This window comes from Empidonax traillii, unplaced genomic scaffold, assembly GCF_003031625.1.
Source record: "Empidonax traillii isolate 1590-97213 ecotype Southwest subspecies unplaced genomic scaffold, ASM303162v1 scaffold371:size713392, whole genome shotgun sequence".
Taxonomy (NCBI): domain Eukaryota; kingdom Metazoa; phylum Chordata; class Aves; order Passeriformes; family Tyrannidae; genus Empidonax; species Empidonax traillii.
In genome coordinates this window covers 457,326-483,919 of record NW_020955564.1, presented here as the reverse complement: position 1 = coordinate 483,919, position 26,594 = coordinate 457,326, and the positions used below count along the sequence as shown (strand labels likewise).

The window sequence follows — 26,594 nt, the reverse complement described above, 5'->3', positions numbered from 1 at the left end:
AGAAAAGCTGATTTAATGCAATAAAAGAAAACAGCAATCAGTAATCCTCCTTGTAAAAATTAAAATCAGATACTTTATCTGATCCCATTCAGACATCAATTAATTTTTCCTCATTTCCTTTTATCTCTCAATGGGTAATTACAGAACTCACCATACTCTGTCTTTGATCTTCCAGTGTACACAATGGCTTGGCTACATCATAAAATGTACCAAGGGAACCAACAGTACACCTACACTTTTGCACTAGCCTTGCTCACGTAGAAGCATTCCCACACATCACCCCATGTGAGCTGGTACAGTCTGATTGATTTTCTCCTGTTCGGATTCATCAGAGGAAACATCCCCATTTTTTTGGAATATATTGCTCTAGGTCATACCCAGATATTCCCCTTGTTAATGACATTAACTGCCCCAAAGCACAGCTGATATACTATTGCCCAATATATCTTCAATAACTAATGGGAAAAAAATATTTTTTTCTAAACATGGTGTACTGAGCTACTTTTTGAAGATGCCCATCTTTTTCCATGGATTATAGAGAATGTAAAAGCCACACCTAAACATGATAAATCCAATCCTTTACCCCCTCCAGTGGCATGCAAAGTATTTATCACTGTGGACCAATCAGTGCAGGTCAATTACTGGGCTATAATATAGCAGCTCCCACTGGTGTTGCCAAGTTAAAGCCTTTTCCTTAGGCCACTCACAGCATATGTCTTACTGATCTTCAGTACCTTTAAACTGTACTTTAAGCAATGTTTACTTATCACCTACTCTCAAAATGAACCATTGACACAAAAATATTTTAAGACTAATCCTTCCCAACCTTTCAATTTAACAATGGAACAGTAACAAACACTTGTATACATAAATAACAAAACTAATTGTATAATCATCAGTACTAAAAAAGTTGCACACTGCAACTGCATAACTCGTTCAAATTACTACGGTCTTTGAACTATCTGTAGGTATCTGTTTGGGATGGCTGGAAGAGCAATCACTACTCATAGATAGGGGGCTTTTGCTTTGGGTATCACAAAGCAGATTTTGCTCTGGATGTCATGCAGCAGATGCTTACACTGTGTAAGCATCACTGAAGTGACAAGATATTGATGAAATTGTTATCCTTACAGGTTAAGAGAAACCTAGAGAAATTTTAATTTTTATGTGCAAATAAACAAACAAACAAGCCACAGATACATGAACAGAATTACTGAATACTCACTGGCTCACTTTATGGTACAGCTTCGCAATCCCTTGGTGTGTCCAGTCTTTGCCAAGAGTTGGCAAAATATGGCCTAAAGTATCTGACCTGAATAAAGGGAAAACAATGTAACTGAACTGAAAAAACCCAATACTTGTAGTAACAGTTGAGGATAATACAAACCCCACTAGCTTACTTAGCTAGCAGCAAATGAAAATAAGGTTTTCTGTAAGGTACTGATTGTAATCAGAGGATTATTTTATTCCCTTTTCTTTTCAGACAGACTGATATGCTCATCCTTGGCCACATTGTTTTAATTACTCTTGTGCCCCAAGACAGATAAGCTTGTGACCCATAAGGTAACATGGAAGTTACAGCACATAGGCCATCAGTCAGGCATGTAGGCCACCAGTACTAAGCATACCTTTTGAGGTTTGAATTAACTGTTTTCTAAATAAACCAAATATACTCATAAGGGAAGTTTATGGAAAATTGAGAGTGTGAGATAAGTCACATTCTAGCTTACTCCAGACTTTTCCTCATAGAGCCAGGAGTTGGTCACATATGAAGTATTTTGAAATATTTATTCTGGTTTCAACATATTTACTGCTTTATATGAGAAAATTATTTACAGTATAATAACAAATGGTACAAATAGACACCTTGCTTGACTAAGCATTGTGCAGATACACAGTAAGAAGTCCACACCCCGAAGATCTCATATTGTAGAGGGAAAAACATTGGGCAGTGGCTTAGGGTGGATTTGCACTGGTATTGTAAGGTGAAGTAATGAAGTAACTCTGGGTGGCTCAACAACAGAGTGAAGAACAGATCCCACTAACTTTACTGAAGATTAAAAAACAAAACAAGAATTTTGCACCAAAAAAGGAGTTTGCAATACAATGGATAAATCACAGAAGAGAGTTTCGGTTTAAATCAGGTATTTTAATTCCTTCCAGATTATTCTTGGAAATTATTTTTCCTCATTCCTTTCTCTGATTAGATAAAGCTAGGTTTCATTTGAAATATATCGTTTAAAAACAAAATCTAAGCATTTCACTTAAAAAGACAATGTTTTTGTGATTCCCCTGTTCCACACACAATTGTTTTCCCCAGTGTTAAAAAACTAAATAAATAAAAATCAATGAGTCAGTGAATCATTTTGGTCACTCTAAAATTCTGGTTTTTTACCCAAAGTACTAATCTGAAACTTTCCATCAGATTCTGACATTGATTCTGGAGTCTTGTCTTCTAAATAATACTAATGCCTCTCAGTGGAATGCCCCAGTAATAGCATCTAAAACAAAAATTAACGTGTTTCTGCTTTTTAATGTAGCAAGTGCACTTCGTAAGTGTGATGCAGCAAAATGGTTAGGAAGTCCTCCAATATTGTTGTAAATACTACCATTAAACACCAATGGGTGACAAATAATAGGAACATATGGCATGTGTCTTTATTAAATTAAGAATTCAGCTAAGGATTCTTGCATTGTTTGATAGCCAAATTTAAAAAAAAAATAAACACCCTCAGAAAACACTGGAATGCAATGATTCTTTGACTCAAAATTCCCTGTTAATTACTTTTTCCTTTAGTCTAAAGGGCAACTTGTCCTTGCAGATAAAGTCTCTCCCTGTTTATGAACTCACCGTGTGATTGTTCCATCAATGTCAGAAATAACAACTTTATCATCCCAGTTCCACAGGTAAATGGTGCCTTCGCAGCGGCAAGTGCCTTGATACTGTGTTGTAACACTAAAGGTCACATCATTGGGGCCATTCTTGAGCTTTAAGCTTTTCTGCAAGACATTATCAGCAAGATGATCAACAAACTGAGCATGTGAAATGGGTACAGTGCAAACACAAAGCCATAGATGATCATTGCCTCGGTCACACTGAATCTTACTGCTTTCAGCAGAGCTATGGTCTAAATAACATCATCAGAGGTTTGCCCTCTGTTGTGTATATTAGGCATTGACATATAGAACAGAACAAAGCAAATAAAGAAAAAAGTCTGTTTCAAAATCAGGTATATTTTAAAAAAAATAAAATCCCCAAATGTTCACCTCTTTCATAAAATAATCCACCACTCTCACCCATATCCTTCACTCTCCCACTTTGCTGACCTTCACTGTTTTCTGTGTTACTCAGTAACGTGCTGGACAAGAGACTACTGATTTGACTCTATTTGTGGACCTACCTGTTCATTTTCCCCAAACTTGTAGGAATTTAATATTCTAAGTGTACCTTTTTCTTAATTATCTTCCACTGTAATTTTTCAATTAGTAAAAAAGTGAAAAAGGGGTGGGAATGAAGAATAACTGATGGGTAACTGATCAGTCTCACCCACTGTTTCATCAAGAAAACAATTTAAGAGCAGTTTTAGTTTCAGCTAATTTCTGCAAGGTTTCTGAAACTGAAATGTATGAATATGTTTATGCCACCCTTGCTTTCTGTTTGCTATAGAAAATTACCAACACATCCCATCTATCTCGTGGGAAAAATTCTATATTTCTTACAAATTATCCAGGCAGTGAGTGACGGGCTGCTTAATGCTGTACACTCTGTGGGTTGTTTAATGCTGTACACCCTGTGGGTTTCAAAAAACTTATTGCTTGTAGATAAGATGACAGAAAGTATTTCCCTAAAGTAGCCTATTTTTCCAGATCGAGTTGAAATGTACAGAACACAAAACTGAAACATTTTTGTCACCATTAGTCAAAACACCTCTGTCATAGAAGAAACAGCTTCAAAACAATTAATAGTCTGGTCTCATAGTAAATTCACAAGCACCTCTTATAGAAGTTACTAGCAGAAAACTGTATTTATGCAAAATGTGACTGTTTGCCTATGAATGAGAGGAAAGAAAAGGAAAAAAGGAAAAAAAGGAAAAAGAGAGGCTTGTGGGTTAACATATACACACCGTACATACTAGAAAAAATGAAGTGGTTCTAGTACACTTTTACACAGGTGAAAAATACATACTTTGGAATTTAATTTTGACATTTTTCTAAATGGGATCCCACCCCTGAATGCCAGCACTTGCTGCAAAGAACAACATTCATGCTTAATATATAAAAGAGAAAGGGAAAGGTGTTTGTTGTTTTTGGGTTTTTTTTGAATGTAAAAAGAGAGGGAGTTAAATGGAAGACAAAAGAGGTAATTAAGCTTTGCAAGCCTGAATAACAGTGTGGTTCATGTTGTATTAGAAATGACATTTAGGACAAGGATGTAAAATTAACTCACAAGCTGGTCAGAAGTGAGTCGAAGTGATTTTTTGTAACTGACTCCAGACAATAATGAGAGATGACTGGAGTTGGTTTGCAATGACGCAAGATTTTGTTTGGCAGCTCTAGGGTCTTCATCGCTTGAAGAAGATTCATCTTTTATTCTGGAACATTGCACACACAGAAAATGATGTTATCATGTCAGTAAATGCATCTCAGTATCCATTAAAAATGCATTACCAGTGAGTCACCAAATAAAGTCCTTGATTCTCTGCTTCCAAGTACTGTCTCACAGGAGGTCATTCACATTATGGCTTTGAATATATCAATGAAGCACTGAATTTTCATTCAGGCATGTTCCCCATTATTCATAGTTGCATTTCTCTAGCCATTCACTTATTTTCACTACTTAAATTTAATAAATATAAATTAACATGTTGCATTGACACAAGAATCTCATTGTGCCAAAAAAAATAATACCCACCAGATACTATAACAACAAAAATCCTCTGTTCTCAGGAGAAGAGAGATGCATTTGTTACTCTGGCTTTCTCTTCCCCCTTCTCTCCTCCCCCAAAGAATTTAAAGATTAATAAAAAAGAAATGCAGGGGGTGCAGATTTTATTATGGAAAGTAACTTACCTTTCTCTTTCACTGACTGAGTTCAGCTCATTGGATTACTCTTTTCCAGACTTTTCAGGATTATCCCATTCAGGATACAATGATGAAAAGTCATAAAACCTGAGCCCCCTCACACTATTCTGTTTAAATATGCATTGGTATAGGTTGGGTCTTTTTTTTCTTGTACAACCATTTTTAGAGATTTGTTAAGGGTCTTTTTCTTCAGAGAAAAGGTTTGCACCAAAAAAATCTATCACTGTAGGCAGAAGGTAAAATACTCTTTCCAATCCTACAAATCTTGTCTTTAAAACAATCAGCATTTGACCTCTTATTTCAATCACACCTGGATGTTGTTTAATGTTAGGAAGTCTTGATCCAGTATCAAGGTACTGTATGTCATGACAAGTAACATTTAAAAGCCTATTTTATCTTTTGTGACATCTCATCTCAAAAGCTTTTCTCAACATCCCACTTGTTACATTTTGCTTGTAAATATTAAGTTTTTAATGACAGACTTCCAAGGCCAGTTAAAATTTAAACAAAGAACACCAATTTCAGAATCTACTCTGCTTGAAGTCTTAATCCCACTTTAAAGGTTATCTTTAAACAACCATGTAAGAAACAGACCTAAACGTCATGTGCCATCCCTAAAAGTAAAATCAGCCTTCCTGATTTATTCTATGGCTCTCAATCTCAGAGAAGCAACAGAGACAACAGTCTCCTACAGAATGAAGAATCTTCCTTTCAGCCCATTTACCTGGATTGCAGCTGCTGACCACCAGGAAGAACAACAGCTAATGACTTTTTGTTTCAGAAAGGTGATTCCCAACCTTAACATAATGAGAATATCTGAATCTGGCCCTTTTCAAATGTAAGTGCAGACAGCACATAGATGAGCTGTCTTTACATTAAGATCTGTATGCACAGAAAAGAGGCAAGGTAGGAGAGCTGTTCCTGGATAATTCATCCCTCCAAAGAAAGTTAAAGATCATCTTATGGATCCCTCCTAAAGGTGAGATTCTGGTTATATAGTGTGATTTGTTTGGACCACGAGAAGGAAGAGATTCCTGCTATCCTTGAAAGAAGTAACAGAAAGCATGGCTATTACCTGTGAAAAACACTCTGGAAAGTCTTAGGCCCCTGAACTTCCCAAAAAATGCAGGGAAAACTTAAATGGTCAGGCCACAAATCCAAGTAAATTGAAAATTTTAGCAAATGGGATCTGACAAAAACATGGGTTCATCTATGACGTTCCCTTGAAATGGGAACGTGTGCCACAGAGGTGCCAGCCAAACCCACAGAAATGCCACAATGCACCCACACAGTCTGCAACCCTGCCATAGGTAGAGCTCTCCTATCTGCACTAATGTGGTGCAGTGAGTAACAAATTGAACTTATTTCACTGAGACAGTATTTCTTTGATCAAAATATATGAGGTGTTCTCACTTTTAAAAGCTAACTCTTGCTTATTTGAGGTACAGATAATTCTGGGGGTACCTGTTTGCCCTGCTCATCTGCGAAGAGTCTTCTGTAAGTCCACTCTCACTCATACCTTGCTCTGGCTTTGTTTCCTGTAAGAACACAAGTATGAGTTGCTAGGCGTGTCCTGCTGAGCAGAAAGCAAACGTTCTTAGAAAAACACTTGAAAATCAAATTCAGTCTTCTACAAACTTGGTAAAAATCAACAGCATGTTTGTCTCCTTTGCTTGTAGGCAAAGTAAAATGTCATGGTTTCTTAAAGACTGTAGGCTGCACAAAGACCTAAAAAATGCAAATATAAAACCCAGAGGATAATTAAGATTTAGTTTTGCATGGAAGAAGTAGAGGAATATCAGATTTCACATCTAGTGCTGTTGAAGTTCTGGGATCAACTCCATAACTACTCAATTCATACACCTCAAATAGCTAGCTTTCACCTGAAAAAGCAAAGTATGACTGGAGATGGGAAAAAATGTGATTACCTTTCATAGTATTATTAAAATTTTTTATCCAATAAAACTTTCCAAACTGCTCTTACCTTGAGTAGATACTGAATACCATGATTGTCATTCCACAAGATTTTTAAATAGTGACTAGTTCCACAGCTCAATAGATAAGCAAATACTTCCAGAGGTAAATTCTAAAAACTTCAAACAACTATAAAACTAAAATCTCATGCTCTGAAGCCCATACCCACAAATCAGTACAGTGGTTATTTCATACAAGGCTAAAGAAGTTCCTGACTGAGGCATAACCATAAAATTGTATTAGAAGTCATTTTCTCCCCTCAAGTACTAACGCTTCAGTAGAATAAATTAATATGAAGAGGTTTTATTAGACAACTTTAAAGATTAAATATGTCTAGACAGGAGATCAATATTTCATATAAAATCTTTGGTTTTTTCACTGTTCTTTAATGTTCATCCATGGCTTTAGGACTGTTACCACAAACTTTTAATGCTCTGAAAAGAAACTCCAGAAGACTTTCAATCTAATATATATAGTCAGTTTTCCATCTTAGGTTTTGCTGAATTTTACAGCTCACACTACTCATAAATATGTCTGCTCCTCAACTATCAAAAGAAAGCTGCAGAAAGGTAGGTAGTCTGCATGAAAACATTAAATTAGTGGCACAACTCTTTGATTCTAGGTTGCCAAAAAGAGATGGAGTAGATTAGATAATAATGCCTCAGATTTGTTTCTGAAAATAAAGGCAGAACCAAAACTCTTCAGTCAAATGTTTCAGGTAGGGTCTGATCCACAGCTTTTTGAAGTCAAAAGAAATCAGACTCCAGACTATGTTTAAATCTCTCTTAATGCGTATATTCTCAGTCAAATTGAATACTGTGATACTCTCTGAAGTAAAGTTCTGAGGGATGAATATGGAAATACCCAGCCTTCCCACTGCAACCAGAAGGAACTCTTGCTTGCTTCTTAAACTTACCTCTTTAATAGTGCTGTTCCTCCCTCGCCATGAAAACCACCACCTTCCACCTTTTTTGGGCATCTTGTCCCTCATTATAGATTCCACAGTTGCCTGTGATAAATGTATGGTAACATAAAAAAGGCCGAAAACAAAGGACAACCTGATATATGTAAACGAAAAAGTGCCAAACACACAATATTAACTGATAATAAATAGAATAAAAGTAAACATACTGTCTGTGGACCATAAATTCTACTGAAGCAAAATCTAATGGTATCCAGAGCTGCTCTGAAGTAACTTAAGCATGAATACTTATGGTATATTTAAAAGGAAAATGAAAAAGAAACCAAATCAAAGAAGAAAAAAAAAAGCATAAAGAGATATTAGTATAATGTCTAGAATGGAGAACCTACTGTTTTTAAGTTATTTAGTATTTATATGTTAAAAAAAAAAAAAAAGAAAAATATCACTTCCTGAAGGAGCTGTCATGCAAAACAGTAAAAAACTGACATGCAAGATGGCTATTCTCATTTAAAAATAACTGTAAAGTGCATAATTAATCACCAGTTTAGAAAAAAAGAAAAGACATTAGTAGCTGTTATGAATTTCGCATGATGCTGTGAATTTCACTGACAATGTTTGAATTGGTTTTTTATAAACCCTGGCTACGTTTCATTGGTTCTACATACTAGACACAAGTAGAGAAGTTTCCTTCAATCTCCATAATGACTGAAGCCTTATGCATTGCAACAAGGAGAGCTGAATTCTTTCAGCCACAGAGATGCAAAAGATGGAAAGGGAAAATATTATAGCAAAGGTGACCACAGGGTTTGGTACGCCCTGGAACAGCTTAGCCACTGCCTTTCTGAGATGACAGGTTCCACTGTAAGCAAAGTCACCAAAAGAAAGCTGTGATGTTCATTAGTGATTTTTTAAAAATGGAAAAAACATTCTAAGAACTCTTAGCAGTTAGAGGAAGCTGCACTCAGCTGATGTGTGGGACAATGCACCCCTTTGCTCAGTTTTCCCATAGGTTCCCTTCACTGTATTATTTAAAGTATGTGAGGATAAAAAAGAAATTACAGAGGAATAAAGTTGAGCAAATGACAGCTTTTTAAACAAAATAACAAAAACAGGGAGTGGATGGAGCTACTGAGAATGGAATGCCACCACTGAGAACAACAATTTAAAGCTACAATTTAAAGAGGTTCTCAAACATATCAACAACTTGAAGCAGATGCCCTATTGACTTTTAGTGAGAGAATTCACATGCTTAAAATTAGACATGCATTTAAGTGTATTTTGCAATACATGAGTGATTTATTTTTTTTTTGTAGAAAGTTCGGTTTTCAATCACTCCACCGTGTCTGCTTTAATGAAATATCTTAGTATTTCAATTCCTTAGTTTCATAACTACAGCAAATCAAAACTCTAAATAACAAGTCATGACGAAAACCAATAGGATGACTGGTAGCATAAATGAGTAATTTTAGTTTCAGAGGTACAGTTCAACCAAGTAAACCCTCCCAATCACACAGATTGTTCCAAATATAAATACCAGTTTCTCCACTAAATTTAAAATTGCACTGTCTAGAAAGTTATCAGCCTTCAGAATATACATTAACCACTAAAAAAAAAGTATGAACACACTGAATTTCACACTCACAGAAGATTTTTCTAAAACACTAACATAGGCCAACATAATTTATGTTTACAATCCATATTAACGAAGTAAAAAAGGAAGTTTTCCTTTTTCAAAATAGTTGTAATTGCCTGGCAAGCAAACACTATTCACAAACCAAACTTAGTCCAGCTTATTTAGCCTTTACCATAGGCTAGATGAATGTTTATGTGTGGATAGATAGTACTGTGTTCTCTTGTACAACAACCCTATTCCCTCCCTTAATCAATGGCATAAATTCACAACTCCTCTTCTTACCAATCTTCATGTTCAATCTCACCTTTGGCAAAGGTTTCTGGAATGCCTGCATTGCCAGCAGAAGGGGACCAGCTGTCGTCCAGTTATAGTACCTGGGTACACAAGAGAGACGATTACTGCATTTTGTAATCCCAATTCACAGTCTACTTTGTATTTATCACCTGGCAGGGTAAAGCCATGAAGCACAGGTCAAACTCTGGCCTGCACTAATAATAACAGACCCATCTTATTCCACAGGTATTTATGGCATATACTTTTCAGGGTATGTAAGAGAAGCCAGACACTTGATTAGAAAGCATATTTGTCACACATTCCTCAAGTCATCATAGAATTACAGAATGGGTTGGAAGAGACCTTAGAGAGCATCTAATTTCCACTCACCTGCTAAGGGCAGGGACACTTTCCACTAGACCAGTTGCTCAGGGCCCCTTGCCTTGAACACTTCCAGGGATGGTGCATTCACCACTTCTCTGGGCAACCTGCTCCAGTGACTCACAGTAAAGAATTCCTCCTAACATCTAAACTAAATCTTTCCTCTTTTAGTTTAAAACTGTTCCCCCTTATCCTATCACTATCAGCCCATGTAAAAAGTTGCTCTCCTTTTTTCTAAACGCCCCTGAAGCACAAAAAAGCTGCAATGAAGTCTTCCCAGAGCCTTCTCTTCTCCAGGATGAGCAACCCCACCCCTGTCATACTGTCTTCACAGGAGAGGTGTTCCAGCCCTCTCATCACACCTTTGTGTCCCTCCTTCAGACTCATTCAAACAGGTCAGTGTCCTTCCTGTGCTGGGGACGCAGACCTGGACACAGCACTGCAGGTGGGGTCTCACCAGAGCAGAGGGGCAGAATCACCTCCCTTGACCTGCTGGCTACGCTGCCTTCTACACAGCACAGGATATAGTTGGCCTTCTGGGCTGTGAACACACACTGTTGGCTCACATCCAGCTCTTCATTCACCAGAACCCCCAAGTCCTTCCCCGCAGGGCTGCTCTCAATAAGTTCATCTCCCAGTCTGCACTCATGTCTGGGATTGCCCTGATCCAGCCACAGCACCTTGCATTTGAACTTGTTGAATTTCATGAGGTTCTCAAGGGCCCATTTCTCAAGTTTGTCCAGGTCCCTCTGCATGGCATCCCCCACTTCTGTTGATTCAAATGCACTACTCAGTTTGGTGTCATCTGCAAACTTGCTGGAGGTGTGCTCAATCTCATAGTCTATGTCATTGATAAAGATACTGAAGAGCACCAGTGCCAAGACAGAGCCCTGAGAAACACTGCTCATTATCACTCTGCACCTGGACACAGAGCCATTGAGCACAACTCTGGGGCAACCATCCATCCAGCTAATGTCCTTACTATACCTCATTATCACAGCATTGTGCCACGTTTTTTACAAGTCTTTCAGTTTTTCCATCCAGGAACTACATAAAAGTCAAGGGCTGCAGTCTGCAGGATGTCAAGCTTCTGCTATTACATGTTGAATAGAGGTCAACTCTTATTACAGACAGTAAGACAATTACAGTATCCATCACCTAGGGAAGCTGAAGCTCACACAGCATTCAGAGAACATGACAGTAAGATCCTCACTAAGTACTCTTCTATTCCTACCACATTCAGTAAGCAGGTAAATACTATCATCAAATTCAAATGACTCTGTCAGGAAAGCAGGAAATTACTTACCTCAGAGCACAGAGAGGGTCAGGTATGAGGCCATAACATACACAATACAAACTATCAACTGGTTTATGAGATTTGCATAGGCAATGTCTGTGACTAAGGGTACCCAAAGCACAATGCCATGACGTCTCCTCTATCCTCTAACACTGTTTGCCAGGTGCAAGAAGATTTTAACTTAAAGAATCCTTCAAATAGTTGCATCTGCATCTGGCATAGACTATAGTACTGCCCTGCTGCTGGTAACATAAACATGAAATAATCTTATCCTTGCAGAAATGTAAGCCTCATACTCAATGGTTGAAGTTTGACAAGTCTTGAAAAGCAATGCCTCCATAGAGGCCTATTAGCAAAATATTCAGTATATACAAAAAAAAGTACTGGGTACTGAGTGACTGCAAGCAGACTGACACATCCCTGCAAATATTAATTATTCAAACTTGCTCAGGGCAAGCCTTAGCAAGTTCATATCATATTTAATTTTTACTCTGTCAATTGAGTGTGAATACTATTAGCATTTAATAGCAGCTTCTTGAAATTCAAATTGTGTCAGTTAGCTGTAACAGGTCATCTGAAACTGCTCTTTACTTTCAATTTAATGGAGGAAAGGTAACTCGAAGTGCCTGAATTCACCAGGGAGTTGAATGAATGGATGAATCTTTCTGGATGAATCCAAGCTACAGACATTCAAAACCTGTTTTTCAGCTATGGCTAAACTGATCTAACGCACTGAAGTGCCACAGAAGAGTCTTTGTTACAACAGTAATTTTTTTTTTTCTGAAATATACTTACTTATTTCCAATTTTAACCACAAGGTTAGGGTCATCAATGATAGCGGGATTGTCCACAAACTGCTGATATGTCACTGCATGTTCTAAGAATTCTTCTGTGGGGGAAAAGGTTACATTTGTAAAGCATGCATTTATAGATGCCTAGGATGGGCCAACCTAAACCTCTTAGCATATCTCAGGCACCTAAGTTTCACACTCATTATGAGGGTGCTGAGATTTAACTGTAATATGGAAGCAAGTTGTTCAGAGACTCTCACTCTCAGAACATGCTGAGGGTTTCTTTGTCTGCTGCTGGGCGTCCTTCCTGTTCAACATACAATTTAAGTCAAGGCTCAGGGATGTAATTGTGAGGGAGAAGAATCTCCTTTTAGAAAAGTTATGTAATTTACAAGTGATTCAGATAATAATATGACTCCAATAAATCACAGTATAGTTGAAATGTTTTAATATAAAGCTTCTGAGCAGCAAGCAGCCTAGCATTAGGCTCATATGATTATATGATGCCACAGTACTGCAGAAAGTGTAAGTCTTAACACATTTATCTTCTCCTTATGCCACTGGAAGTGTAAGGAACAGAGTATTGTAAGTGATGTATCTAAAAGTTACACAAGAAATTGGAGTTAGCACAGGAACTCAGGTTAAACTTTCCAACTCTCTCTCCTCATGTCCCCATTTAAAGACCACCTTTTTAATTCCTGACACTGACAGCTGTGAATTTCCTAGCTATATACCATACCAAGTGGTAAAAGCACCACTAACACTATTGTAATACAAAACATAGCACTATCAAGAAATAAAAATAGCAATAAAATACTTCAAACATTTTTGTATGTAGTGGATTATTGAAACATGTTAAAGATAATAAGTTCTATATAAGTCTACTATTCTAAGCATGATAAGTTCTAGAAAACTGATTATTACATGGCCAGTATTTATCTTCTCAACACATTTTTGAGCACAGCCACAGGAGGGCTCTGCAGCCTCAGGCTTCAATGCTCAAACCTGGCGGCCAGCAAATGCCTGCAATTCAGAAAGGCATTCTGTACCTTTGGTTATCTCTTTGTTGTCAGTAAGGCCTCCACAGAGAGAAATGGCAATGGAGGGCAAATCCCGAATACCATCCGAGGTGCTTTCAGCTCCACTGTCAACACCTGAGCTCCCAACAGACTGAGGAGAGTGGCTGTCTGACCGCGGCCCCGTGTCGTTTGTGCTCTTGCTTTGGACATTATCCCCACTGGAAAAGAAAAAAATCAGGAATTCAGTCTTCTTGTATTCCTTCTCAAATTCACTCCCCTCAACAAGCACTGTATACATTTGATGCAAATTAAGATTTAAAAGGAAAGAAAAAAAGAGAAAGAAAAAAAATTCGTTCAGATTTTACAGTAAGAAAGAATAAATATAGACCTCATGTACCCTCAAATATTAGACTGCTTCTACTTCCTTGCCTAAACTAAGCACATATAATTCTAGCTTCACTTATTTCCAAGAGATAGGAAAAATAAGACAAACTGTACAATCTTAGTAGACAAAATAATGCTACTATAAGCAGAGTTCATACTAGTAGAACTATTTCACACTGGAACAAGAATAAACATATTAGTTTATTACTTAATTTATATTAATTATATAAACTGATAGCTAAAACCAAACAAAAATGTGTATGTTTGTGTATTTATATGTCATGTATCTATAAATAAAACACTCTACATATAAACTACCAGGATTAAAATTTTAAGAAACAATAAGTCATTACGCCCACTTAAAATTTTTGTATAGATGACATAATTATTACAAAATGCAAGCTCATCAAACTCTGCTTTTCACTCCAGATTTATAAGAATGCATTTAAGAAATTTTCAATCTGACATTTTCTCCATATAACTAATCTTTTTCCATTTTATTGAAATGCTGATATTGCAACAGCTAACTTTAGGCAAGCAAATAAGAAAAATAAAATACAAAAGCTACTTTAGTTATTGCTCAATGACTTTAGTCAAATGACTTAAACATGATGTGGAAAGAGGAGCTATAAATGTTAAAAGAAGATCTAATAAAGATCAGAATGAGCTGGAAATCATATGCTCAGGGTGCAATATTTCCACATATAACTGTCATTCATCTTCCATAAATTATTTTCTTATATTCATATTTATAGGTGATCACCCACAGTAGAGCAACACTAGGGCAACAATTTTCTGCTAATACTATTAACAGTAAGATATGTTCGTCATGGTAATAAGCCAGGACATGGGATAAATATATCCCAAAGCCAACTCTCTCCAAGGACATGTGAGTAACACTCACAAACATCAGTGTATATTACATAATGATCTACAATCAATATATGATGCTTAACTGACCAAAACAGAAAACAAGCTGCAAGCACACTTCTCAGGCTCAAATGCAGCACCTTCCAAAAGCTCTAATATTCCTCTCTACAGAGTTTTATTTACCTTCTACCATCATCTCTGCCTGCACTCTGCAAAAGAGGTCTTATCTGCTTGGCAATGAGTTTGATCTAAATATGGAAGGTGACAAGAGCTCTTTAAAAAAGTAAAATATAAGAAGAGAACTTATACTTCTTAGGGAAATAAAGTGCAGCAACTTCTGGATCCATGTCAGTGAGGTCATCTAAATAGACACCATCAGCACCAAGATGCCGGCTTCGTTTGTCTGTAAAGAAAAGCACAAATCAGCCTATCAATTAATATTTTCTGAGTAACAATCCAGAGCTGTTATTACTGTTTAACTATTCACTTTAAGATTGAGAAACCAAACAAGTTATAACAGTTTGTGAACTGATTTTTTACAAAATGGTACTGCCAAAAATTTCAAAACAAGTTGTTCAAACTATGAATACACAAAATGGGACAGCAGAGCACTAGTTTTGAGACATGCCGAAGACTCCCTATGCCAGACAAGATCACTAAGAATCAGAAGTCTGCAGGAAAACAGCAAAAGGAAAACCTTTTTAGTATTTGCATAGGCCTACTGTCACAGTATGGCAGTCAGAGCATTTAATCTCCTAAACCTAATCTTTAATCCCTCCTTGCAAAAGGGAAGTAACAGATTAGACTATAGTCACTAACACACCATAACTGGCTTATTATGGAGACAACTCACTGTTGAGCACATACAACTGATGTGTTGTCTGTGCACATGCACTGTTGTAGGGGACAAAACAACGCTCTTAAGTCTGTCAAAAGAACCAACACACAGAGCCATCACTGTCCTGTTGTTGCTAGCACATCTAAACAAGTAACTGCTGTGGGGCCAAAAACTAATCTGGAATTAATTCTCAGATGCACAACTTCTCGCTATCCCAATTTTCAACACCAAACATTAGAAAAGTAATCGGAAAATAGTTATACAAATACTGAATAGTATTAAAAAGCAGTTGCACAAACTAGGCATATATACAGCTTATGTAAATATAGAATGAGTGCTCTAAACCAGACAGTTTGTAAGAAAATAAATTTCATGTGAAGATTGTAACACTTGTGATACAATATCATTAATATAGAGCCCAGAAATTAGGAAGTGGAAAAGTAGATGGAGTTATACTTCACAAATTCAGGACAGGACATTTACTACACAGAACTCAAAAAGCTCATGTGAAACAGAAGCACCTCACTTTAAGGCAAATCTGCTGTTTGTGCAAAAGACATACTACAATGTTTTACTAGAGCAGTTTCCACACTTACCAGCAACACATAACTCAGGTGAACCGGCTGATCTAGAGAGTGAAACCCCTGAATCTATCACACGAGTGAAACTGGAGCAAGTTTTGCTCACAGTCTTCCTCATATGCACAGAGCTGCCAAAAACTCCAGACCAAAGAGAATGTTCTATCTAATATATATCTCCTGTGAATGTTCTAATACGTATCTCCTGCTGCACAACTCAGGTTTTGAAGTCTCCTTCCAAACCTTACTCTTTTCCAGCCCTTAAAGTGTCTCCAGGGCACAGATTAATTTAGATGGCAATGAGGTGCTTTACCACCATGAAATTTGAAGACAAAATCATATATATAAAAGTGCAGAATCCACAGCTTTACCTTTCTTTCTTGAAGGGGAATCTGTCTTGCCAGTTGGTTGGGTTGAGCAAGCTGCAGCTTGTTTTATTTCTTCATTGGCAGACAATGGTGATACAGCTGCTCCTGGCAACTCTGTCTCTGGCTTATTTGTCTCAGCTGTTAAGGGCTCACTTTCATCAGCAGTTGCCGCATCTGCTTGTCCAAGGGCAGGTGAAGGAGACACTGTATTAAACTCTTCTATAGGAGAGCTCTGGATGACCCGAAAGTGAGTGCTTTCAGAAGGATTTACATCCACCACGCTGGTTTCCTTTGCTTTGAGCAGAGAACTGGCCTGTGAGGAAAATTAAACAGATTACGATAAAGAAAAGCTCTTAAAAAATGCAACAGCCAGAGTTTAACCTGTTCGGTTCATTCCAGTGAGACGAGATTCTCAAGATAACCAACTATAGCAGAAAGCCATCTCTAAGTGAGATGGAAACCACAGTGCACTAAAGACCTTCCTGCTGTGTGTTTGCTTGCACAAAATTCATCTGCATCTTGGGGCAAGGAAAGATTTGTTCTGCAATCTGCTCTACAGTCTTCATGTTCCACTCACCTGCACATCCCACCTCCCACCCTGCCCTTCTCCCTGCCTGTGAAAATCTTAGCTTTCCTTCAGAAGGTAACCCTGACAAACAGGAGAAGGCAGTGCAGACTGAAGTCCTTGCACAATCAGGATGCCCTCAGGCACCAGGACACCATCATTCATCTATACCCCAGATTCAGATTTTAAATAACTTTATAGGAACAATTTCAGATCTTCTCTGAGTGTAGGACAGGAAGTGTTCTTACAGAGGGGAGCTGAACTACAGCAGCAGCTGTATAGATGCTACAACCTTCACGTCATAGCAAGCAAACAACTTTGAGATGAAGATGAGCAGCATCCAGAGCATAACTCCCAGTTCAGGTATGGCCAGACCAACTCAGAATAGCTTGTCTAAGGACACAGACAGGGACTTCACAGAGAGGGACAAGCCTCCAGGAATAAAATTTGCAACACACACCAGGTTGTGTGACTGGGATAAAAAAAGATATGTCTAAATCTGCTGGCAGGAAACCCTAAATTCTAGACTGCAAATGCCAACTTCGAACTCCTGCATGGATGTGTGCACTTAAATCAGTTCTCTATGAGCAGAAAATAGCTCCCAATTTTCTTCTAATACACATGAGGAGGAGAATAACACAGAGGTGATGGGACAGCTCATCCTTGGCCTGTTAAAGAAGAGACCAGAGCTCTTCTGAAGAAATTAGGAATTCCGGATTCCCATCCCTGCTTTTGTCATAAGATAAATTATAACAGTGCCATTATAACTCTGGTGCCATCACCAGAACATAGAAGCCTTCTTTCTGAGCAGGATACCCACTGCCCTGGCCTGCAAAGCAGGCTTTTCTTTTTTCTTCATACTGTGTGTGTCACCTCATCTCTCCTGCATTCCTGTCTGCAGAGAAGCCAGCCTTCAGTAGGAGGGGCCAAACCTTGCACCATCCCAGCCCCCACAGTTACAATATTCCACTGAAATCTGACCTTTATTTCTCACACCCTAGAGCAGACATAATAACTCCCCCTTTCCCTTTCCCATGCAGATGCTCTGACTCCACAGCCATCACAAGGAGGTGAAAGGACCTGACAGAACTGCAGCGTACGCAGTCACTGTGCAGCACAGGAGACAATGCTGCTGGGACACTGCAGATCCCACCACCTAACTGGGCCAAATGGCACCAAGCCAGCCCTCTCAGCCAAGAGAACTGCATGTCTGGGCATGCAGAAATACAGGTGTTTCTGGATGCTTATGTACTCAAGGAACACATTTTCATTTTTTTGAAGCATACTGCAAACACCAAGCACCTAATTTCCATCTTAAGACTATTTATGAATTTCAATGATTTACCAGAGGACATTGGGTTTGATATTATCTGGTTTTTAAGCTTGTAACTTTTACAAGATTAGGTCTCAGGTACTTCTTATTTTCTACTGTATATCATCACTGTTGAGAACATCCATGGTGTAAGATCCAATACCCCCTAAGGAGTCAGATGCAATTCTCTTACATAAAAAACTGTAATTTTATGTAAAAGGAGGATCCATTCCCTTTTCAGCAGTCTGCAGTAGGATAAGCAGATGTGCCCCATTAAAGCACAATAGATGCTAGCAGGAATTAAACAAATTATGTTGGATACCTTTGCAGCCTGGGGTAGCTCTCCCCATGCCCAGTGCATGTGGGGATTATCCTTCAGTCCACTTCTGTCCGTAGGTTTACTGACTAACTCCGAGTCACTTTGAGGAGTAGGAGGGCGTGAATCTGATTGGCTAAAGAAAAACAAAAAAAGTTACAAAACCAAAAGTAATCACAATGCACTAAGCACTTTCCAAACTGATATCCACCAACCCAAAGCATTGAAGATTAAAATAATCATGAGCCAACTGAAAGTATAAAGGGATGACAAAATGGTTAAACAGTTCAGGATCCTCTGACACTGGTATTCAGAGGTCTCACCCATTTTATAGTAAGTGCTGTTAAGGAAGTAGGATTTGAGAAGCTGAAAGAGATGGAACAAGAACACTGGACCTGAACATTTCCAGAGGATTTTTGGTTTTCTGTATGGAAAAACAATGTGGATGGTACCAGCATCAGTAGATGAATAGTTGTTAGTATTGCTGTAATGGATGTGAAGTGCAGAAATTACTCACTTGCATCAACAAGACACCTTATCCTAACTAAGTAATAAATTAGTCTAAGGAATCCAGCTGACTCCTTCTTTCTACTAACTTGTTCATGTTTATATGGTGAACAGCAGGAGAGCTACACAAAGAATTTGATCCCTTTCAATTCAAACATAGTTAACTGTTTGTTTTGAGAACTACTCAATATAATATGCTTGTAGCATATTTTCAATGTGGTGAAGTCAATAATGTGGAGTCAGTCATTAATAAACAATGATTCACTGATTTTAAGGGCAAAAGGAAAAATTCTGATTCCCTACTCTGCCTTTTATAGAAATTCATAGAATTTCACTCAGGACTCCCTAAACAAAGGCCATTATTTTTTGTCTGAGCCATAATCTGTTGGCATACTCATCCAACCCTGATTTAAAAACTACAAGCTACAAAATAATCCACAACATTCCTAAGTCAAAGGTCCAGACCGAGCTACTTTCACTCTCAAAAACAAAAGGTTTCCTACCTCATGAAGTTCCTAACTTAATGAAGGTAGAATCACAGAATGGTTTAGGTTGGAAGGGACCTTAAAGGTCATCTAATCCAACCACCCTGAAGGGGACACACCAGGAGACTGAGTTGGTCAGAGCCCCATCCAGCCTGGTTTTGAACACCTCCAGGAATGGGAAGTCCACACATTTTCATGGCATCCTGTTCCAGTGCTTCAATAGCCCCAGAGTGAATAATTTCTTACCAAAAGTCCAACCTAAAGCTAACCCCTTTCAGTTCAAAGCCATTGCCCCTTGTGCTGTCCCTACATGCCCTTGTCAAAAGTCGCTCTCCCTTTCAGATACTGCTCTAAGATCTCCCTCTTTCAGTGAAAGGCAGTTCTGTAGAGCTACCTGGTAGGGAATTCATAAACAACTGCTATGACTTTTTAGCTACAGATATTTATGTTACCTAATTAAATTATAAAATTTACAAGCCATACCACTGTGGAAGATCTTTTAGGTCCTAAGAATTTTAATTTTTTATCAGTTCTCAGGGTATAACCTACAGTTTTACAGATGAAGGAGTAAACACAATGCAATTTTAAAAGTATTTTCAAACTCCAAGAATTTAATAAATGCCTAGCGGATTTTTCAGCAACTTCTACATCTCCCACTGAAAATTTTGTAGGATTTGCAGTATTTTCCATGCTTAGGGTACATTGAAACTTTGGAAGTCAGGACCCTGGGCACTTGAGAAAATCTGAGCGAGCAATAGTCCTCTTACTGGTAATTTAAACCTAAAACACCTAGACTTAAAGAAGTCTTGCTACTTAATTACTTCCCTAATCTGTGCGCTACAGCCATTTTAACCCTCAAACTACCTTAGAAAAATCTCCAGTCTGGCCTTTGAAGTACGTTTAGCCCAGGTTCAATTACTGAGCCAACCTGAGAGAACAGAGGTATTGTTTCCATTTCAGTTAGAACCTCTGCATTTTTCAGTGAGAAAACTAATTTGGGGTGAAGAGAAACCTGGTTTTCCACAATTTTCCCGGAAAGTACAGTTGCCTGTACTTTCAGCAGGGAAGTGCCGAGGCTGTTACTGAGGACCATGACTTACATGTATGTATGTTAAAGCAGGTAGAGTTCTGCTCTCTGAAGGCTCTTGCTGGAAAAGGCTGTCTGATGATCCATGCACACATTTTGGTTTGCCTTGGGCTGAACTATCTCTTGCAATTCCTCTGTCCTTAAGTTAGGGACTGATGCAGCCCAGCTGAAATTCCCCAGCCTTGCAAAGATTGCTGAGATATTTCAGATCAAACTAGAGCCACCCATCCTGACAACACTGCACAAGCAGGAAGGGAGCCTTCAGCCATTTAGATCAGCATCTCTGATTCACATCCCATAAATGATGAATACTTGTGTCACAATCCTATGTATTCCTTAACAAGCTGTGATTGCCCTTAATCTAATCCAATGTCAAAGAACAGGGAACTTTGCCTGTAGTTGGCAGTTCTGCAATAGCAAATCATGATGATCTCTGCAGTGTTTTCCACTGGAAGCAAAAAAATCTCTAAGAAAGCAGCAGTGTGACCTGAGAAAAAGTCCTGTCTTGACTGATGACAAAAAACCCGTGAAAACATAGTCAGAAGGAAAGAGGCCTATGCCATGTACATGTCACAGCGATAACTGAGAGCCTCTCCAAACCTCCTCTTAGATGGCCATAATAGAGTTCCTTATTTCACATGGAGGGGAAAAATTGCTGAAAGACCCACCAGGTATTTATTTCAACAGTTGCAGACCCAGAGAAGGCCTCACTCAGACAAGTTACTACAGCACTTGAGCTACCTAGACTCTAAGACAGGTGAACTCCAGAGGAAAGTTTATGGAGCCACTCAGAGCACACCACTGCTCCATTCCAACCTGTGCACCTTCCCTTCCTTGCAATGAAAAACACTAGGGCAAAGAGCTTTGAAAATCCCCGGACCTCACTTTGACTTGGTGCTGCAACACAGTCAGGGGCAGACCTCGAAGCTGGGAAAACCTCAAGATTATCAGTTCCGGTACAGCCTCAGGCACCCATGGCAACTACGGTGAGATAATCAGTGAGCAAGTTAGCCTGATTTACTACTCAAAGCTCTCCCAGCATTAATGGAGATTTGTTGAGGTCATATTCAGACACCGACTTTAAATTTTTTAACTGAGTTGCTGTGACCTCTCTCCCTTGACTTAATGGAGAAAAAGGGCCTGGCTGCAGAATCTTGAGACTTCTCAAATTTGAGATAACACAAAAAGTATTCAATTTTACTTTTGTAGAAAAGAGTCCACCCTTAGTGGAATCCTACCTACAGAGAAGGTTTAAGTCTTAGCCTCCTAGGCCTCCAACAGGATGCCTTAACTATTGTGTCATCTTTACTCTGCAACATTCTCCCCCAGTGCAGTCCAACACACAGAAAGTCTTCCCCTCTACCAAACCAGACAACAAAGAGAGAGGAGTTTTCTTTTGGCATTGGGTTCCTCCCGTGACAAGTTTTTCATTTCTTATTGATCACTCAATCTATGAGGCTTTTATTTTGCTTTTACTTTTGCAACCTATGCACGAGCAAACAACTCAGGAAAACCAGGGGATAAAAATGTCATTAAAATATATGCTGACTGTAAAAAGCTACAAGTCAATCTTCAGAGGAATGTAAGTTTTCACTAGCTATGTTCTTCCTTATTGGTGTTTTTATCATCTTAATCAACTTGAATTTTAACCCAGGTTACATCAGCCATCCTGGTTCAATGGATGATTCTACAAGGTAACTTACCTCCAGTCAATGCCCACAAAGAAGCAAGCAGAGGAAGCAGTTTTCAATGTCACTTTCAAAGCATATGCGTTAGCAGTAAGTACAGTTATAAATTCAACGAAGTTCACTGAGTATTAATGTGTTAAAAGTGTAAAAATATGTTAAAAGGAGTAAAGAGCAGTCCAGAAAAGAGGACAACTGTTCTACCTGTCTGGAAGAGAAAAGTGGGAAGATTGTTGAGGACAAGAGTTAGATAGGCCTCCATCTGCTGGAACAGTGAGGAGAGAGGTTTGCCCTGCACAATCTATAGGTTTACTGGGCAGCATGTTGGGAGAAAGAAAAATAGTGCTGATTAACTCTTTCTGCATTAGCTACATGAATGCTGAATTACATCTAGAGTTTTCAAAATTCAGAATACTGCAATCAAGAAACAAGCAGAGGACACAGTTCCAAAAGCCATCAAAAGGACAGAGTACTGACATATGTTATCACCAGACTGGTGAGGTCAATCACATTAAGCTTTATAGACAGTGGAGAAAGTTTCTTCCAGAGTGCAATTCAAAACATTTAAGTTGAGCCCATGCTCTGAAATAATCTCCTCACGATCCCTTCCACAGCCCCTCAACTACAGAGGCAGGATATTGAGATTAGACTTCTTAGCATAAGGTCTTGTGAATAGTGCTGTACTCCAACAGTCTGCATGGAGGATGTGGAGCACACGTGCATGGGGGTGCTCACACACAGACCTAATCGGAATTATAATGCAATGCACATTAAGCAAAAATTGTCCCTTTTTGCCAGGGTTCCACAGACAAGAAAGGAGGTCCAGCATGCTCTGATTTGACATGAAAGGTATACACATGCACACATACAGGAAAAAGTAAGCAAATTACTGTATGTGTCCTTTTCACACAATAAATATTTCGTGTCTATATTAAAAGGGACATGAAAAGCTCGTATTCTTATTCTTTTAAAAAAAAAATCTTATTTTTATACACCAATTTCAATCTTTCAAATTCTTAAAAGGATTACACTCAGAGTACTAAAGACTTATAGACCTGCATCCACTAAAGTCTTTAGAAGGTGTGTGCATCAGGCAAATATTCACATTTCACAAAACATTCATCCTCTCTACAGTATTTATAAACAAACAGTGACATTACAGATAAAAATATTTTTCAGAATTTGAAGACCTGCCTTTGTATGCATACACTTGCTGAATCAAGGACAAAGCTTACCTGAAGTTTTTGTACGCTATCTGAATGCAATTACAGAAAGCATTCATCTAACAGTGGTCAGTGACCATGTTTGCTATCAAAACTTTTAGTACAACTTCACACAGCAATGGCATAGAAGACTTTGATGGAAAAAAGAAGATGAAGGTACTACCTAGGACTGTAATATTAGAAAAAGTACCTTTGAAGAGGTGACCATTCTCCATCTGAATGAGGATAAGGTGCAGACTGAGAAAGCACAGAAACTGCAGGAGCCTTTATATCAGATACATCATCAACAAACACATCTGGAACAGGGATCCTAAGTATGGGGAAAGACATGACAGTTAAAAAACACATCTGAATAATGAATTGTGATATACATCAAATAACAAAAAACACTTCTGCAGCAAAGAACTAAAACGAGATAGAGAAATGGCATCTGTTTCAAACTTTCTAGTTCACAACACCACAGAGGATTCTTCTTATGTTCTCACTGTCATTTTCATTACTTTTATTACTAACATTCCCAATAGCTCTCTAGTCTAAAGCTTTTATCTTAAAGTAACATGTTCATCACCCATGTGTTTTAACTCAGAAATTACTTTTGGAAGGCATGGAATGGAATATTAACCCAGGTTTTCATTACATATTTTAATTCCAATGCAATACCTCGAATTGTCCAATGGTTCTTTTTCTTCCTCTGAGCTTATCTCTATAGGAAACATGTCTTCATCTTCTGATGTGTCTCCATGTGTGTCTTCTCTTTTTAAGCTGTCTATTTTATGGGTAGACTTCCTCCTCTTCTTCCTCCTTTTTTTCACAGAGTTACAGACTGGAGGTGTTTCAGTAGAAGACTGGGATCCATGGGCTTGGGGCGGTAATTGTGAGGATGCACTGGGGTCCAGGTTTCTTATCCTGTCTATGGAATTCCTCTTCAGCTGAGATTCCATTAAAGCAGTTCCCTCAGACAGAATGGGGGATGTGGAGAGATGATAAGGAATTACCTCCTGGAAAAGAAAAAATCCAAACCATGAAACACATTAGTTATTTCACCAGTCATACAACTAGTTCTAAAACCTATGCACAACTATCAAAATATAAGTCATTTATTCCTCAGCTCAGCGTGCTTCTATGGCATATGGAAATTGTTCCACAGCTGCATCTCCTTAGGCAAGCCAGGAACAACACTCTTAATAAAGAGCATCTTCTGAGCATCTAATATTGGCCAGGTTGTGGCATGAGTCTCTATCCACCTCATGCTAGATATAGAGCAGAAACAAAATCTTAGTCTACAACATGAGCGTTTTCTAAAATCCAATTCCTCTTCTCAACTCAGATGACACATAGCAGTCAGATAGGTCAGTGGTTTATAACTAGGTCACACAAACATCCTGCTATTCAATCATATATACACACATCTCTAAACACTCATGGAAGTATTTCCAGCAATTTTCAGTCACCAAATAGCTGTTGCCACATACAAGTTTTAAAATAAAGATATAGAAATAAATACTGCATATGCACACAGCTCTCACCTGAAACAAGTAATATCATACTCAGTATAAGAACTTGAAAACTCATCCTGCTTTGGACATGGACAAAAATTTTTGTGGATATCTGAGGAGAAATGCCTGCAAAATTTTCTTAAGTTACATTAGGTGTGGATTACTCAAAATTAATGTGATCATAATTTATACAGAAAAGTATTTAACCACAGCAGACATTCTCACTTAAATATAATTCCACATGAATAATAGTTGTGAGGTCATGTTTACAGTGAGTACCAGAATTAATCTGTGAACAGATGTTTACAGAGCATGTGCGCTTTTACTGGCAGTCTGTCTGAGTGTATATGTTCAAATTAAAGATTTCCACAAAAAAAAAACAGGTCCTCTGTTGGACACAACTCTGGAGCATGTGAACTCTGTACATGCCAGTTCTGTTCACACACTGGCATGCACATGATTTATTTTTCAGTCACATGTTAACGTTAGATTTTTTCAAATCTCAGAAACTCAAAGAAATCCCAAAGTAACAGCACAGTATTTAATCTCCATAGCAGAAAATTGTCCAGAAACTTTCAAATTTATGAAATGGGTAAAAGTATATTTTTTCAACAAAAATTCCTAAAATCAAAACTGACTCTGATGAGCAGGTATTGAATTATGTTTAAAGACTTAAAAGTACTTTTGACTCTTACCTGATCATTATCCATCTCCTGCACAAAAAAGGCCTCCCCATTGTCTCCTAGTTTCATGTGCAAATCTACAGCCTCTCCATTAATTTCTATGTCAACCTGGAAGAAAGTAAGAATTCTCATATGAAAAGAAAGTTACTTTAGGTACACAGTTCCTGTTCAGCTGTCCTTCTGCTGTCACTGAGCAAACTCTTCTCAGGGAAGTGTAGGAAATCTTATAATAAACATAAAACAGTGAATCTCTCTGTTTCTTTCCTTGCCCCTTCACAAGGCAATCAATTGCAGAAATGTTTTCCTAACTCATTCAGCTCATTCCTGTTTTGTTCCTTTACTCATAAAGGTTTACAGCCATTATATAAAATTCTGAATATTTTTAAATATAGTTCTGAATGCTTCAATTGCCACACAAATTTGTTTGGCCTTCTAATTCATCATCTAATTTTGAATTGTGCAAGAAGTACTTCCAAATGCAAATTCTTAAAAAGCTGTCTTTCAAATTCATTAAACAGACTTATCTTTACACTGTAAGAAGCAAAAATTAGAAAAATCATTTTACATTCAATTCAGGTGTCTATTTCTTCCACACATTTATCACATCACTGTACAACCCTAATTATCTCCATTTCTTCTCAGAAGGATCTCCCTCTTTGCCTGTAAATACTCTTGCCACCAACTCCATTGTCATTGTAAATTTTTTGGAAATTTGGACAAGTCTACATTTATGTTGTATTTCAGGACACAGTATTGGCACAATTACATTTTCAACTTTCACCCATCCTAAATATTGGAATTTTTTTCTGATCCATGTAAGAATTG

General features: G+C 38.0%; 1 protein-coding gene across 6 annotated transcripts in view; it reads right to left on the bottom strand.

Annotated features, from left to right (window-relative positions):
- Positions 1 to 26,594, bottom strand: part of LPIN1 (lipin 1) — a 78,128-nt gene that overhangs the window by 9,668 nt on the left and 41,866 nt on the right. For 4 of the 6 annotated variants that reach the window (XM_027892838.1, XM_027892841.1, XM_027892837.1 and 1 more), the window contains 15 exons: positions 25,782 to 25,877; positions 24,251 to 24,588; positions 23,781 to 23,900; positions 22,572 to 22,679; positions 18,610 to 18,739; positions 16,414 to 16,723; positions 14,936 to 15,029; positions 13,403 to 13,590; positions 12,358 to 12,451; positions 9,916 to 9,985; positions 7,973 to 8,065; positions 6,547 to 6,620; positions 4,448 to 4,592; positions 2,852 to 3,000; positions 1,226 to 1,312 (listed from right to left, as the gene is read on the bottom strand). In XM_027892838.1, coding sequence (XP_027748639.1) covers positions 1,226 to 1,312; positions 2,852 to 3,000; positions 4,448 to 4,592; positions 6,547 to 6,620; positions 7,973 to 8,065; positions 9,916 to 9,985; positions 12,358 to 12,451; positions 13,403 to 13,590; positions 14,936 to 15,029; positions 16,414 to 16,723; positions 18,610 to 18,739; positions 22,572 to 22,679; positions 23,781 to 23,900; positions 24,251 to 24,588; positions 25,782 to 25,877 — 2,096 coding nt within the window. The remainder of the gene's footprint in view (positions 1 to 1,225; positions 1,313 to 2,851; positions 3,001 to 4,447; positions 4,593 to 6,546; positions 6,621 to 7,972; positions 8,066 to 9,915; positions 9,986 to 12,357; positions 12,452 to 13,402; positions 13,591 to 14,935; positions 15,030 to 16,413; positions 16,724 to 18,609; positions 18,740 to 22,571; positions 22,680 to 23,780; positions 23,901 to 24,250; positions 24,589 to 25,781; positions 25,878 to 26,594) is intronic. The other 2 variants (XM_027892843.1, XM_027892839.1) reach the window with 1 other exon arrangement.